The following is a 14,017-nucleotide window of genomic DNA, read 5'->3' on the forward strand; positions in this document are numbered from 1 at the left end:
GGCGTTTGCTTCACTAACAAACACACCGCCACGATTCTTGGGCTTGGCCATGCGCATAGGTACTGACGTCTTTGTTGTTCATGTTGACGTTTGACTATCTAGCTCTGCATTCGGCGTTGCTGCGCGGCCGCTGGTGCCGAGTTGCACAGCCACGGCCTTAGGTTGCCCACCGGATGACGACTTCATTCTCACGATGGCTCAGCCCCTCAATTACACACATGTGGCGGGGAAACAACATGTTGGTCAGCAAGGTAGGCGTCCAGGTCATCCTTGATGATATGTTCATGACGGATATGAGTGAATTCATGGCTGAGCACTGTGGGCCCACACATTGTAGTGGTATATTTGCGGGACCAACTGATCGTTATACACATAGTATGATACATGCTCCAACGCCCCTCTCTAGAACAGCTTGTTGTCCGCACTGGCCTTGGCCGCGTCTCTCCTTGCGCTCTGCTTCTTCCTGTCCTTTGCCTCGCCGGGCGGCTTGAAGAACAAAGACGGGCTCTCGCCATCCTTCATTGTGTAGTTCAAGTACCCTCTATGCGCTGGGTCGCGGTAGTACTCGATGTCCTTTCTTGCCGTCGCATCAGGCAGCCTGTACTTGTATTTCGACCCGATCTGCTTCATGACAGCAACCATAGCCTCCTTCTTCTTTTCTTCAGCGGCCGTCTGGAGGGCGGTGATGATGGGAGATGGGATCTTGGCGGCTGCGGAGCGAGCAGTGAGAGAGACGAGATCTGGCGAGGCTTGGATGGATATGGTGGGGTGTGAGTCGCCGCGGAGGACGCGCTTGATGGATGTGGGAGAGTAGAAGCGTGTTGTCACGCTGCCGCCGAGGGCTTCGATGCGTGCGATAGCGTCGGCAGAGGCGCGTGAGACGACGATGTGGATGGGTGTGGTCAATTGCTCTGGATTCTACGGTCACAATTAGCATTCGCGTGGCCGCCATTGATTGGTCTTCTCATACCCTCGCGAGCAGCTTCACGCCATGCCTCTTAACACCGTGCAGACACCTCGACTTGGCCAATTCCTTCATAGTGATGGGCTTCTTCGGGTCCAACCTCCCCTGGTCAATCCAGCTCTGTATCCGGTCCAGATTTATGGGTGACATCTCGACCTTGAACGGGTTGTACTTCCCCCGCCCTCGCTCGGGGTTGGTAATCCATTGTGGTGTCTGACCTCCCTCGAAGCCCGCGGGGACTTTGCCGTGTGCATGCTGACCCTTCTGACCCCGTCCACCAGTCTTTCCCTTTCCCGAGGCAGGACCGCGACCTCGTCGGATCTTTTTATTGTAGGCGCCTGCGTTGTCGGAGAGCGAGGAAAGAATGGATGCGCATCTCTGCTGGGCGGGCACAAGGAGGGGGGCGACCGATGTCGCTGCGGGTGCTCTCGAGCATACGAACAGGAGAGATGAGGCGGCTCGGACCGCTCTTAGCCGTGGTGGCATGGCTGTGGATGGCTATCTTCCTGCTGGCGACGAGCTCGTTGGTGTTGAGCGAATGCGAAGATTCGATGATGAGTAAGCGGCCATGTCCGCGGGATCTAGCCTCATGCGGATGTTAACTTGTGCAACCACGCCGCATCTCCAATCGCTCCTCAACTCCACGCGTCAAAATGGTCTTCCAGCTCCCTCGCTTCAGCTCACCTTAGACACTGGTCGAAATCTTGTCTGAGATTAGCGAAACCCTATTTTTAAGATCTACGACCGTAGATGAACCTTGACAATGGTTCGTCTTTTCCCGCCTCAGGGTGCAGGTGAGTTGACGACTACATCGAATTTTGCACACCAAATAGGTTCTCACTAATGAAAAGGTCTACATCCTGCTATTCCCAAGACAGAAGAACCTGGTGTTGCAAATACTGCCACTGCATTGGTCTTATTAGGGCCAACAGCGGCAGCGACTCTGCTTCTGGGCCGGATGATCATCAGACGCCCTTTGCTGACTTTGCCGACGAAATCTGCGTACTTTGTTACCAGAGCAGGCTTTTATTCTCTTGCTCTTGCTGCGCCTCTGGCAGCTTGGTTGACGCACTGGGAAAGTCAGATCAGAAGAAGCATCCTTCATTATGAAGGAATCAATCTCCCAAAATCTCAGATATGGCAAAGTAGTCAGGGGTTTACGAGGGATGATTCTAATATTATTGGTGGAATAGGAGGTATGCTCCTTTCTTTCAGAATGAGGAGTTTACGGAGTCTCTCCATTGGACATCGCCTACTTGGTCGGCTCGGAGCCTTCTCGACTGGATTCTCGACTCCGCTCCTTGTGTCCGATATAACAGTATCGGTATCGGGAACATACCTTCAGGAGCGATCTGCACAAAGATCTCATTACGAGAAGGCTGTGGCATTGCGTAAACTCAACAACGACCCTAACTTCATCCAATCTTTACCCCCCAGGTCCCTACTCCCAGAGCGAATTTGGAAGAAGACTGCTCGAGCTGAACGGGTGGCAATGTCATTCGACTCTCTGACTGATGAGGAGAAGGCCTTGTTGCAGCCTACTATGGTATTCAGCTGGCTGGACACTTTGACCTACAGCAATATCAACAAGACCCCGGGGGGCGCCATACCTATGGACTGGAAATATCCAAAGGATGCATCAGCGGCAGAGAAGCGGGAGTATGTGCTCAAAGAGATTCAGTCCGTTGCGAATATGCTTAAGCCATATGCACACAACAACAGCTTTGCGCTCCAAGGGAAGCCCATTCCGCGTCACGAAGCCTTTGATGTAGAATACGCTACCTTAACTAGGACCTTGGTCACTCTCATGTATGGGATGCTTATACCAGAAGAAGGAAAGCCTGAGCCGCGGATGTACATTCACGATTGCCTAAGCATAATTGATGCAGACAAGGGGGAAGATCACGTTCCGGTTGAGACTCTCGATTGCCTGCGCGCGCTCAAGACGGATTTTGAGAAAAGAAATAAGCCTGAGTATGTTGCGGGAATTGACAACCTCATACGGGAATGTGAAGGGCGTGCTGCAAAGAACAAGGAAGCGAGGAGTGGTCGAAATACAATTGAGGGGTGAAACAAAGGAAGACAAGTCGTTGAAGACCATCGCGCTTTGTTACAGGCAGCCGATGTTCAGCAGAATCAAGATATGTAGTTGTCTAGAATGAGCTTGCTTAATTCAGATGTTCGCTGGCGGATGTGATACATAGAAGACTAATGTAATCAGGCTGCGAACTGCACTCATCACACATGCCCTAGCATCGTTCGAGCAGTGAATGTACGATGTCTAATGCTACCCTTCACTACTGTGATGCGCACGAGATCAACTCATATCCGACCCTTTCCTTGAGCTACTCGCAATGTCCACTCTCTCGTCGTTGATCGTAGCCACCACTGGAAGATACTCACCAACAATAACTATCGCGAATACAGGTACGTACACCCACAATCGCACACCATATATGAACTCTATACCCAACAGTCTACCTAACCAGTAATAGAATTAAACCAACGCCTACACAACAACCGCGATGTCTGGAAACAACCCCCCCGAAGATTGGCGGAAAGTCACAGGTATCGGCCACGGCAAGGACTGGGGCGCGCCAACCGCGTATCCCAAGAATGGGACTGCCTGGGGAAAGGCATTGAACCCATCAACCGACAACAACAACAACACCAATAACGACAAGGCTTCGCCTGCTACACCTGCAAAGGGCTTGAACGCCGCGGCTCCGTCTTTCACTCCGGGTGGAGGAACTGCGAAGAAGTAGGGGTACGTCTACGAATGGAACAAGCCTGCCTACGATGTGGGCTGATTCTCAAGCAGGAAGAAACGGCGTAGATGTTGGCGGCAGATATGACGTCGACACAACAGGCTTGTGAGGTGTAGGTGTACAAAGTAGACTCCTAGACTACTGTTTGGATATATACTTGGAGGATGGTGTATTCGCGTATTCGCCAAACATTGGTATATTGGAATGTGAGCAGTAACATGTCAAGCGTTCAGTGAACGAAGGCATCACGAACGTGTCTATGTATAACACCAGAACTAGACTTGCCAACAGTACACATACTCACCATATCTCCCTATAAAGCTTCCTGTGCTCTTGCTAATAAGCTTCGCACACCACATCCTCCTGCACATAACAACCCCCATCTACAACAACAACACCAAAAAACATGAGCAACAACCCCTTCTACAACAACGACCCTTTCAACGTCCCCGGTCTCGGCCACGGCGCAGACTGGGGCACCAGACGCCCCTACGACGCCCGCTCTCACTCAGCCTGGGGCCCCGGCAGCGGCAGTCTCCAAGATTCATCTATTCCCTACCATACATCCTCAGACATGCGATACTTGGGTCCGTACATGTCGTATCCTTTGGATCCAGACTCACCGCGCGGAGGCTCTTGGTATGGCCCGTATGGGGGATCGCGATGGGGCGGAGGCGGTCGGAATGTAAGGTCTACATCTCCGCCGCGAGGCCCGGGGTACTATGATGATTTCGAAGAATATGGGGGATCGCAATATGGTGGAGGTGGGTGGGGTGGGCGGGGGAGGTCGGGCTCTCCACCGCGAGGCGAGGGTTACTATGATGATTTCGATGAATGGTGGTAGATGATGGTTCCCGTTGGGAAATGTGTTCATCATGGACTAACGTGTGGTATCTCATGTTAGCCAGAACTGTACCATCAGGGCGATAGTCGCAGAATCCACCGTGTCAATCATGTGTTCGGGTCACCCAATGAAGCGTGATGGCGAATACGTGTTATGTTGTTGATCGTAAATGTCAATCATTCCCAGCACCTACTGATACCAGAATTACCCCATGCAGCCCTGGTGTTGTAGGATGCAAAGAAACCCTGCCGAAAGTCCCGTTAGGAATGAACGTAGGGATATTGGTACCATCATTCCATAGCCTGAGAGCCACTGGCCGTCTCGTGAAGATATGCTGGCTGCGTAAGCTTGCGGATGTCAGTTCTTAAATCCATGTACTCAAGCTTCTGAACGCCGAGGAATTCTTTCAACGCCGTCGTAATCAATAGGCCAAGATCTTGTCATGCATTGGGTTGAGCCTGCGGTTGCCTGTGACGGCAAATCCAATAGGACGCCTAAACCCAGCTTACAAATGTCCTCTTGGCAGAGTCTTCGCCGCAATGTGATGTTCGACGGCTGTTGTCAGTCGTCATGAAATGGAGGTTCTAGAGCGATCATGCCATGTAGATTAAGTATAAGAGGTAGCCGCGCATCGAATAGAAAGGCCCTATCGTACTTCGCCTTGTATAGCTCGCGGGCTTTCCAGTCTGATCTCTAACAAGACCACTATGTCGCATCCTCAATACTTCGACTATCCCGGCTTTGGGGAGCGATCAAAACGGGATTTGAACTACAGCCAAGCGGTCCGCATCGACAACCGCATCGAAGTATCCGGTCAAGATACGTCGCCCACAGTTAATAGACCACCCAATGTTGATCACATCCAGGCGGCTGGGATTGCACGACCGAGGAGTATCCTGAAGATCTTTCGAAGGAGGTTGACCAAGCTTTCGACAACGTCGAACATGCTATTCAACAGGCTGGTGGGGAGGGCTGGGACCAGGTTTACAAGACGCGTATCTACGTTACCGTGCCGATTAATGAGATTGCGGAGCCAATTATTCGCAACATGAAGGAAAGATGCAAGAATCATGGGCCTCTCATGACTGTAGTGCAAGTCGTGGCTTTGTATAAGACGATGAAGATTGAGATAGAAGCGGAGGCGCACTTGGGGTGATGTGCGCAGCAGCCTCGGAAGATCGGAGCGCCTTCCATTCCTGTTAGTAATTCAGCATGTTTAGAGAAACTTACATACACCAAAAACATGAAGCCCACAAGATGTGAGACGTGTGTGTGTGTGAATGGCGTGCAAAGAGAGTCAGCGCCTGGTACTCCGTGCCCAGGTGTGGTCCCAGTACGTCATCGTCATCGTGGCTGCCCGCTAAGTGGGGCCTCGACTGCGCCACAGGTCACAACGATCACTCGCGGCAGCCTCCCTGTTCCAGTCTCGACGACGACCGAGACGCCACTAGAGTAGCATCGACAAATGAGAAGAGTTTCTTGCTCTTCAATCGCGGCGTTGCATATGCCAGAGAGCTTTCCGCGGCCATTCACCCGCCTGCTCGTGCGCCACGGAAGTCGTCATCGCCATCGCTGACAATCGTCGCGACTCCTTTTCAACGCGACAATGCCGAATCGATTCCGGAGCAAGCTGGAAAATGCTGGAAGAAAGACGGGCAATTGCATACGGACAGTGGTCTGGCAGACATCCAAATGCCTCATGTGGACGGTTTGCGCGCCTTGCATCTGTTGCTTGCTAGTATTTCTGAGCCCTGGTCGACATGGAAGAAGACGAAATCTTTCACACGAGATAGTACTACCAACGATGCCCACACCTCGCAGACGCGCACTTTCCATATCAGGGGACTTACAAGAGGACCAGAAGACGCTGGCACAGCCTCGCTCAGCGCTTCTGAGCAAACTGCCGTTGGAGATTCGGCGGATGATCTATGAGATGGCTCTGGGAGAACAGACCATACATGCATCGGTTTTGGATGGGAAACTATTGACGCGAAGGTGCACACTTCGAAATTGCCTTTGCTACATGCCTTGTTCACCAGGCCAGAAGCTGCAATTGGCACTCCCTCTTCTAAGAACGTGTCGGCAGATGTAAGTTGAGTCAGATACAATTGTAATTGCACATTCGCTACCAGTACAAGACTAACATGTGACCGTTCTTAGTTATTCTGAAAGTATCGAATATCTCTACAAAAGCAATGAGTTCTTCATGTCCACGGACTTGGAAGACTTTCCAACAGCAGGCTATCTCTGCTACTTCTTCCAGCCCCAACGTATCGTGCAAGTCAGCAATCTCAATATTGAATGGGACCTTGATCGCAATCAATACTTCCAGGTCAACCTCATGCCTGCGCATCACCGAGTTGAGTGGTACAGGTTGTGGGATGGGCTGAGCAAGATGACTGGTCTCAAGAGATTACACATCAAGTTGTACTTCTGTCTCGACCTCTGGCAGGGATGCTATGGTGAATTCTGGGAACAGAACAGCAAGGAAATTCTGCAGCCCATCAAGAAGATCACGGCTCCAAGAGACTTTGTCGTCACTCTTCCGAACTGGCGATGCTCGGCCGAGATCAATACCGGCGAATCCAACTGCGTCTTCCAGCTACCAGAGAGGGACGACCAGGAAAGTAGCGCGTCCTGACGCGTCCAGGGACAATTCTCGGACGATCTTAATCACACGGACGGCAGCTTCTCGGGAATGGCTGTGGAGCATTACGGATGCTCATGAGACATATGGGGCTTCTCCAAACTCAAGCCGAGGGGATACAACGACCTCGCAAAGGCCAATCGGATTGACGATGGGCCAAAGTCACCGCCTGGTCGGAGTACAAGACTCTAAGAAGCAAAACGCAGCCAAGACACAACATGACGGTGACGCACAGGAACCATGCACGCAAGCTCCCACGCGCGGCTTGAACAGGTCTTGCTCCGCCCGCTGTGCCGGCGCGCGTATCTTATCGCATCGTTGATCAACGTGACAGGCGGCGTGGACTTGGCGGCTTGGCGAGCTAACTCGTCCCGTGTAGCTTTCCACAACCATCTCGTGCTCCGTCCGCCATCATGCACAGCCAAGAGCTTCGAGCTAGGGTAGCTCCACCACGTGCAGTAGCTGAGCAGCTCAGCTCGAACACCTCGAGCCGTGCGGCGTCCTGTACTTCGGCGTCTTTGATCTATCCGAGGTGTTGTACAGCTCTGGCCTTTTTCCGGTGCAGATAAGAAGCGTCATGGCCGCCAGGATGCTTGTCCTGCAGGAACCGTTCGCTCTCGTCGCAGGTTCCCGGATACTTCGGGGTTGAGATCTGCTCACGATGCGCTCTTTCATCGCTACCTCTGTCCTCGTCGGACTCGCGTCTGCTGCCGCTGTACCTGTTGTTGCTCCCCGTGGAGACGGCTATGGTCATGGCCATGGGCACAGCAAGTTCAACGTCCAAGTCGGCGTCCGGCCTTACTACCTCGTCGACAACATGGACGAGAGCCCGTTGAAGGAAAAGCTGGAGAGCTGCTCGGAGCAAGAGTTCAAGACCTCGGACTTTGTCCTTGCGCATCGTGGAGCGCCGCTTCAATTCCCTGAGCACACTCTTCAGAGTTACAAGGCTGCGCATCGGATGGGTGCTGGCCTGATCGAATGCGATGTCGCTTTCACCAAGGACAAGCAGCTTGTCTGCCGCCACGCCCAATGCGACTTGCACACCACGACCAACATCCTCAACACTACACTCGCTGAGAAATGCACGACCCCCTTCTCGCCCGCCGCCAATGGCACTGCTGCGTCGGTCAAGTGCTGCACCTCGGACATCACTTTGGAAGAGTTTGGCACTCTCTGCGGCAAGATGGATGGCTTCAACCCCAACGGCACCACGGTAGAGGAATACATGGACGGCACACCCTACTTCCGCTCGGATCTATACGCGCAAGACTGCCCCAAGCTCATGACGGTCGACGACTACATCCCCCTGGTCGACAGCTGGGGTCTGAAGTACGCGCCCGAGCTCAAGACACCCGAGGTTGAGATGCCGTTCGATGGATACACACAGGAGGCGTATGCTCAAGATATAGTCGACAAGTTCCGCGAGTACGAGATCGATCCGAGCCGTGTTTGGCTGCAGTCTTTCCTGCCCGATGACGTTTTCTACTGGATCGACAATGAGCCTGACTTCGGAATCCAGGCCGTGTATCTCGACGAGCGCGTTGATACTCCCGAAGGCTACGCCAATGCCACTGCCAGCATCCCTGAGCTCGCTGCTCGTGGAGTTAAGATTATGGCGCCCGCAATGTTCGCTCTCACCAAGTTGGATGATGACAACAAGATCGTGCCTTCAGAGTACGCCATCGCTTGCCAGGAACACAACTTGGACATTATCGCGTGGTCATTTGAGCGCGGCGGATGGCTGCAGATTGACGGCGGTGGATACTACTACCAGTACGTTGCCAACCGGACCAACAATGATGGCGACATGTACGATGTACTCGATGTTCTCGCGAAGGACGTGCACATCATAGGTATGTTCTCGGATTGGCCGGCCTCGGTAACCTACTATGCCAACTGCATGGGGTTGTAGGCGACACAGCCTTATATAGATCCTGACAAGGAAGAAATATATGATACATCGTTCAAATGACCTCGCTCGCAATAAACCAAAGTGATCGTGTCTTACTTGGCATCCTCCGAAGCATCACTTGCGTTGCCGAATATCCTCAGCTTTACCGTACTCTCCCCCATATCCCAGTCCGTCCTACAACTCGGATACGGCAGCACGACAATAGCGTCGCGCGGCTTCGTCACCATCCTCACGCTATCCAGCAGCATATCTTCTAGCTCCATCCACTCGCTCTGCCACAGCCATTGCGGGCTAGGATCCATCAAAATCACCCGAAGATGTCTCAATCCCTGCATATTCGCTATTATCGTCCACGCTTTCTCCCAATTCGCGGTATCGTCGCGGTACACGACGCGATTCGAAGGACCACGACTCATATAAGGCAGCGCGCGAATGGCCCAGCGCAGATGTAGTGTTCGGATCGAATTGAGGCGCGGTTGTGGGATCGAAGCGGGGAGGTAGAGTAGGTGCGTGATATGGAGGAGGGAGAAGGTGTGCGCGCGATAGAGATACGAGATCGCCTCGGAGTACCTAGATTGCAGAATACAGTCAGTCTCCACAATGCCATTGCGATTGCGATGGGGAGGGGAGGGGGTGGAAAACACATACATGCGCCTACAAGCCCTCAACACAGTCGGCCCACCAGGGTACAATCTCGCGCCCTTCTTCCCAAACACCAGCACGCGACACATGTACTCCCTCCCGCCATCTCCCTCGCTATCGCACAGGAAATGGCCGAACCGCTTCTTCTTCGTGCTCAGTGTCAGATGCACAATCTCCGCGCCCATGACATGTTCGTACACCAATTGCCGCAGTTCAAGCGGCAAGCGCGTGAAGAAGTCGCTCTGGCCCTGCGCATGCGTGCGCGCATCCATATCGACATCCGGTTCGGACGTCAGACTGATGGTGGATGCGCGCGGGCGCACAGTGCCGTGCTCTGGCGGCGCGGCTTTGAGCGAAAACGGGTTCCGGCTTTTAGGCTTCGGGGTGGACGGGGAGGTCGACGGGATGTCGGACGGTGTCCAGCGTATACCGGGGAGGCGGCTGAGGAGTGACTTTGGGGGCTTCATTGTGATCGCTGAATTGGAGGAATGGAGATAGGAAGGGGTAGAGATTGTGGGCGCAATGAGAGTCGACGCCCCCCTTGCGCGGGCGCGCCAGCATCAGCCGCGGCGCAAAGTTGGGCAGAGTGGTGATGGCGATAGGCTAGGGAAGGGTAAGCGTGCGGGGTCTTGGCCGCCAAGCTTGTTTCGAGCAAGCTTCGTCTGGGGGAGTGGGGGAGGTGCTGTGCCCGTGGGGTTGTAGATGGGCTGCTACTTTGGCATGCTAGCCATCGATGTGATTTCTCGATATACGCGCCTGTTCTTGCCTTTATGTGCTCAGAGAGCGATACCAATACCCTGGCCTGCTTTCCGATGATCGCGTGAGAGGTACCGTACGTGTGGAAACTCGCATTCTATCGCTTAAACAGGTATCGCGTACTCGATGTCTTGAATCGACCGTACCTAGGTATGTACTAGCAATACCGTACATTCTGGCATGGAGCCATTGCTTTGGTCATACTAACAGGCAAACTTCGACAATGCCATGATGATGCCATGAGGCCGTCTATCTTCCTGGCAGGATTGGCAAGGCCCAATCAGGCAACTTGTCCGCCTTCTGCAATTTCACCTGACCGGCAAGACCATGCCGAAAGATGGCAACGTAAGGTACAATTCTCGAGGAACAACTTCGAATGCTCTCATCCAGCTCTACCCTCCACTAAATCTGGATCAACTGACATACCGGGCCATCCGGACGAATACCGTCTCCAAAACGCCACGCTGTATTGGTACTGGTATACGGCACAGCCACCTGCAGTCATGAACCAAGCGCGCTTTCCCGGGGCGTAAAGTCACTTTGTCATAGACAAAGCCCCACGATAGACTACAGCTGAATACCTCTATCATGGCTAAACAAGAAGACAAGACCATGAGGAAGCGTCTTCGCGCTTGTGAAGAGTGCCATCGTCTGAAGATCAAGTGCGACATCAGCACCAATCCCGACGCGGCAAGCTGCGAAAGATGCACCCGCAACAACCTGGAATGCGTCCCTGCAGCACCGCGCCTTCAGCGCAACCGCATCCAGGAGCTAGAGGCGCAAATTCAAGAACTCAGCAATTTGCTACAGAAACAGAGCAACAACAGCCCAACGCCAAGTCGCTCCCCTGGCGGACTCTCCACCAACACGCTAGGCCGGTCGCCCGGTAGCCTAACAGACCACCACTACGAAGCCATCTTGTCATTTCTGGATGCACGCATTTCGCCTATCCAGCAACAACATCTACTCCACCTCTATGCGCACCAAGCCGGATCAGCATGGCCCGTCATACGCCTTTCCGGGGATCTCGAATATCTCCGCACAAAAGCTCCCATCCTACTTCTCTCCGTCATAGCATACACAACTACACAGGAGGCGCAAGGCTTAGATTTAGAGACGCACGATGAGATAATACGCGAAAGTATGCATGTCCTCGGGGAAGAAGTTTTAGGCAGAGGGCAAAGATCGCTGGAACTTGTGCAGGCGCTGCTCATAGCCACGTACTGGAACAAGCTTCCGCGAAGAGGTCTAATGGGCAGTTGTTACCAGATCCTGCAGCTAGCCGCAGACATGGCCATTGATGTGGGCATCGCGGGAAACTCGCTGCAGCCCACTCCCCCAGCCTATTTCTGCCGGCATCAGGACGCGGGATCGCTGGAAGCACGACGTACCTGGCTAGCCTGCTACATGGCACTCTCAAGCTCGTCAATCAGTACACGCAGGCCGAATCCATACCCCTGGAATGCTTACCACGAGGAGTGTCTCTTGTACCTAGAAAGCCAAGGAGATGCTTCCGACATGCTACTCTGTCAGCTCGTTCGCATTACGCAACTGGACCAGGAGATATCCAATCAATTATACCTCTGCCAGATCGCTACGTTTGTAGACGGCAACGATTACAACACGTATGCCGTAATCGAGACGATGAAGAACAAGCTCGAAGCGTGGGTCGCTCATATCCCACCCAGTCTTGCAACGTCTCAGACGCTCAAAGTGTGGTGGCACGCAGCCATGGTTCACCTGTACGAGCTTGTCCTGCACACACCAACGAACAAAGCTTCCTTCGCAGCACCCTTCATCCCCGGCCGCATACCCGTCAAAGACTTCCCCAAACCTACCATCATCATCGCCCCGCTCAAAACGTCGCTCGAAGCCCTCGTCCAGAACTGCCATGCCGTCCTCGACACGGCCGCAGAAATGGATCCAGCTCTGCTTGTTAATTTTCCATCATTCTGCTTTGCACCAACGGTCATATACTCGCTTTTCGTGCTCGTCACCGTCATGGTGGCTTCGACCGACCCCGCCAACACATACGGGCAGTGCCTACCGAATAATTGTTTCCGCATTGAAGAGTTTGGACTCAAGATGCACAATCTAGTCATGTACATGAAGGTCCTAGATCCTACGCTGAGTTGCTTCACCACGCGTATGTTCGATGCGACGAGTTGGCTGGAGCAATGGTATAACGATTACACTGCTATTCTGCAGCGGTACGAGGCAAATCTAGTTAACTAAATTGCGTTATACGGTGGTATCTTATAGAATTCCAACGCCTTTTGAAGTTAGATGGGACGGCGAACTTTGGCCGTTGGTGTCGATCTGTTCATCCGTCGTGTTACTGTTGATTGGTGCACATGTCCATGGATGCTTGCTGCCGCATGCAGCATGCATAAGCGTGGTCAGCCACGTTCTGGCCGTCAGCCATTCATCCTGCATCGGTGTTTTTTCGCCTGATGTTTGATGAGATGACGTTTCAAATACACGGAAATGGTTCTCTGTGGTTGCGATTTGGTGTCCTGCTGTCTGATGATGTAGTTGTCGCGCATAGATGTTCGAATACACACTCAGCTGATGCGCAATCTCGCAGTAGGCAACCTGGCTAAAGTCCGCTGTCTCGTCCGCGTACGCTAATGATGGTATGGAGGATTCTCCGTTCCTGCATGAGAAAACGCCATGCGCTGATGCTCGTTGCTTCACTATGTGTCGCGGTGATCTGGTGCCGCGATTGTTCAGCAGTTACCTTGTGTGTACGTTCCTCAAGGTCGCTGTAGTAAATAAGTACTGTATACAGCGCGCATCAAAACGACTGTCACCAAAGAATGCTACCGTTTATAGTCTAGCGCCATCAGGCGAGCAGCGAGCTATTCGCTCCATCGAACCAACCCAACCGTGGACATTTGATATTCGCTCCACCTTGTACCCTCTCGCTTACATCTACACCCCCCTCACTCTCCCCTCCCATCGTGACATCTCGCCTTGCACAAGCACCCTCCACCCTCCACCCACGACGCCACAACGTTATTTTTGGATACCTCCAAAAGTACATTTACCCACGACTTCTGGCGAATTCCCGCCGTTCACCCTAGCCCCTCGTGTGTTTAGCGACGGTTGTTGGCAGCACGACAAGTGGATACCGGTATGCACGCTTCCCGCACTGCCGCCCCTGCTGATTCGTCACATCGTACACTGGGAAGGAAGGCATAGGGCTGTTAGATCAAAGCAGATGCTTGGCTTGAGAACGTCAAGAGTGCCCAGGTGTTCTAGTAAAGCCATCACGATCCCGGAGGTGGATGGTGATGCTATATTTGTCGCATGCTGCTTTGATCGTGCACTTTTGGACACAAGCTACCTAGTCATTATGAGTCGACAACCTCGAAAGTACCTAGAGCCGTGTTGTGTGGTTTCGGTAGAAGAGGGCGGTGCTATATTTGCCACAGGTTGCATTGATCGTGCACTGCCGGATACGAATTGCCATGTCTTGGCT

General features: G+C 53.0%; 8 protein-coding genes across 8 annotated transcripts; 6 read left to right on the top strand and 2 right to left on the bottom strand.

Annotated features, from left to right (window-relative positions):
- Positions 1-402: 402 nt before the first annotated feature.
- J4E85_002593 (uncharacterized protein) lies at positions 403-1,450 on the bottom strand (the record flags this gene model as incomplete). Its single annotated transcript, XM_051466871.1, has 2 exons — positions 403-918; positions 971-1,450. 2 exons carry the CDS (start codon positions 1,448-1,450, stop codon positions 403-405), a joined length of 996 nt encoding a protein of 331 aa, XP_051329726.1.
- A 1,006-nt stretch (positions 1,451-2,456) lies between these two features.
- J4E85_002594 (uncharacterized protein) lies at positions 2,457-3,035 on the top strand (the record flags this gene model as incomplete). The annotated part of the gene is made up of 2 exons (XM_051466872.1): positions 2,457-2,623; positions 2,687-3,035. The coding sequence occupies 2 exons, from the start codon at positions 2,457-2,459 to the stop codon at positions 3,033-3,035; spliced, it is 516 nt and encodes a 171-aa protein (XP_051329727.1).
- A 454-nt stretch (positions 3,036-3,489) lies between these two features.
- J4E85_002595 (uncharacterized protein) lies at positions 3,490-3,729 on the top strand (the record flags this gene model as incomplete). Its single annotated transcript, XM_051466873.1, has 1 exon — positions 3,490-3,729. One exon carries the CDS (start codon positions 3,490-3,492, stop codon positions 3,727-3,729), a length of 240 nt encoding a protein of 79 aa, XP_051329728.1.
- A 1,554-nt stretch (positions 3,730-5,283) lies between these two features.
- On the top strand, positions 5,284-5,732 carry J4E85_002596 (uncharacterized protein; the record flags this gene model as incomplete). Its single annotated transcript, XM_051466874.1, has 2 exons — positions 5,284-5,389; positions 5,443-5,732. 2 exons carry the CDS (start codon positions 5,284-5,286, stop codon positions 5,730-5,732), a joined length of 396 nt encoding a protein of 131 aa, XP_051329729.1.
- An 867-nt stretch (positions 5,733-6,599) lies between these two features.
- On the top strand, positions 6,600-7,217 carry J4E85_002597 (uncharacterized protein; the record flags this gene model as incomplete). Its single annotated transcript, XM_051466875.1, has 2 exons — positions 6,600-6,664; positions 6,737-7,217. 2 exons carry the CDS (start codon positions 6,600-6,602, stop codon positions 7,215-7,217), a joined length of 546 nt encoding a protein of 181 aa, XP_051329730.1.
- A 667-nt stretch (positions 7,218-7,884) lies between these two features.
- Positions 7,885-9,135, top strand: J4E85_002598 (uncharacterized protein; the record flags this gene model as incomplete). The annotated part of the gene is made up of 1 exon (XM_051466876.1): positions 7,885-9,135. One exon carries the CDS (start codon positions 7,885-7,887, stop codon positions 9,133-9,135), a length of 1,251 nt encoding a protein of 416 aa, XP_051329731.1.
- Positions 9,136-9,227: 92 nt separating this feature from the next.
- Positions 9,228-10,244, bottom strand: J4E85_002599 (uncharacterized protein; the record flags this gene model as incomplete). Its single annotated transcript, XM_051466877.1, has 2 exons — positions 9,228-9,705; positions 9,784-10,244. The coding sequence occupies 2 exons, from the start codon at positions 10,242-10,244 to the stop codon at positions 9,228-9,230; spliced, it is 939 nt and encodes a 312-aa protein (XP_051329732.1).
- Positions 10,245-11,121: 877 nt separating this feature from the next.
- On the top strand, positions 11,122-12,768 carry J4E85_002600 (uncharacterized protein; the record flags this gene model as incomplete). Its single annotated transcript, XM_051466878.1, has 1 exon — positions 11,122-12,768. The coding sequence occupies one exon, from the start codon at positions 11,122-11,124 to the stop codon at positions 12,766-12,768; it is 1,647 nt and encodes a 548-aa protein (XP_051329733.1).
- Between the last annotated feature and the right edge of the window lie 1,249 nt (positions 12,769-14,017).

Source organism: Alternaria conjuncta (genome assembly GCF_024043145.1).
Source record: "Alternaria conjuncta strain BMP 0040 chromosome Unknown scaffold_3, whole genome shotgun sequence".
Lineage (NCBI taxonomy): Eukaryota > Fungi > Ascomycota > Dothideomycetes > Pleosporales > Pleosporaceae > Alternaria > Alternaria conjuncta.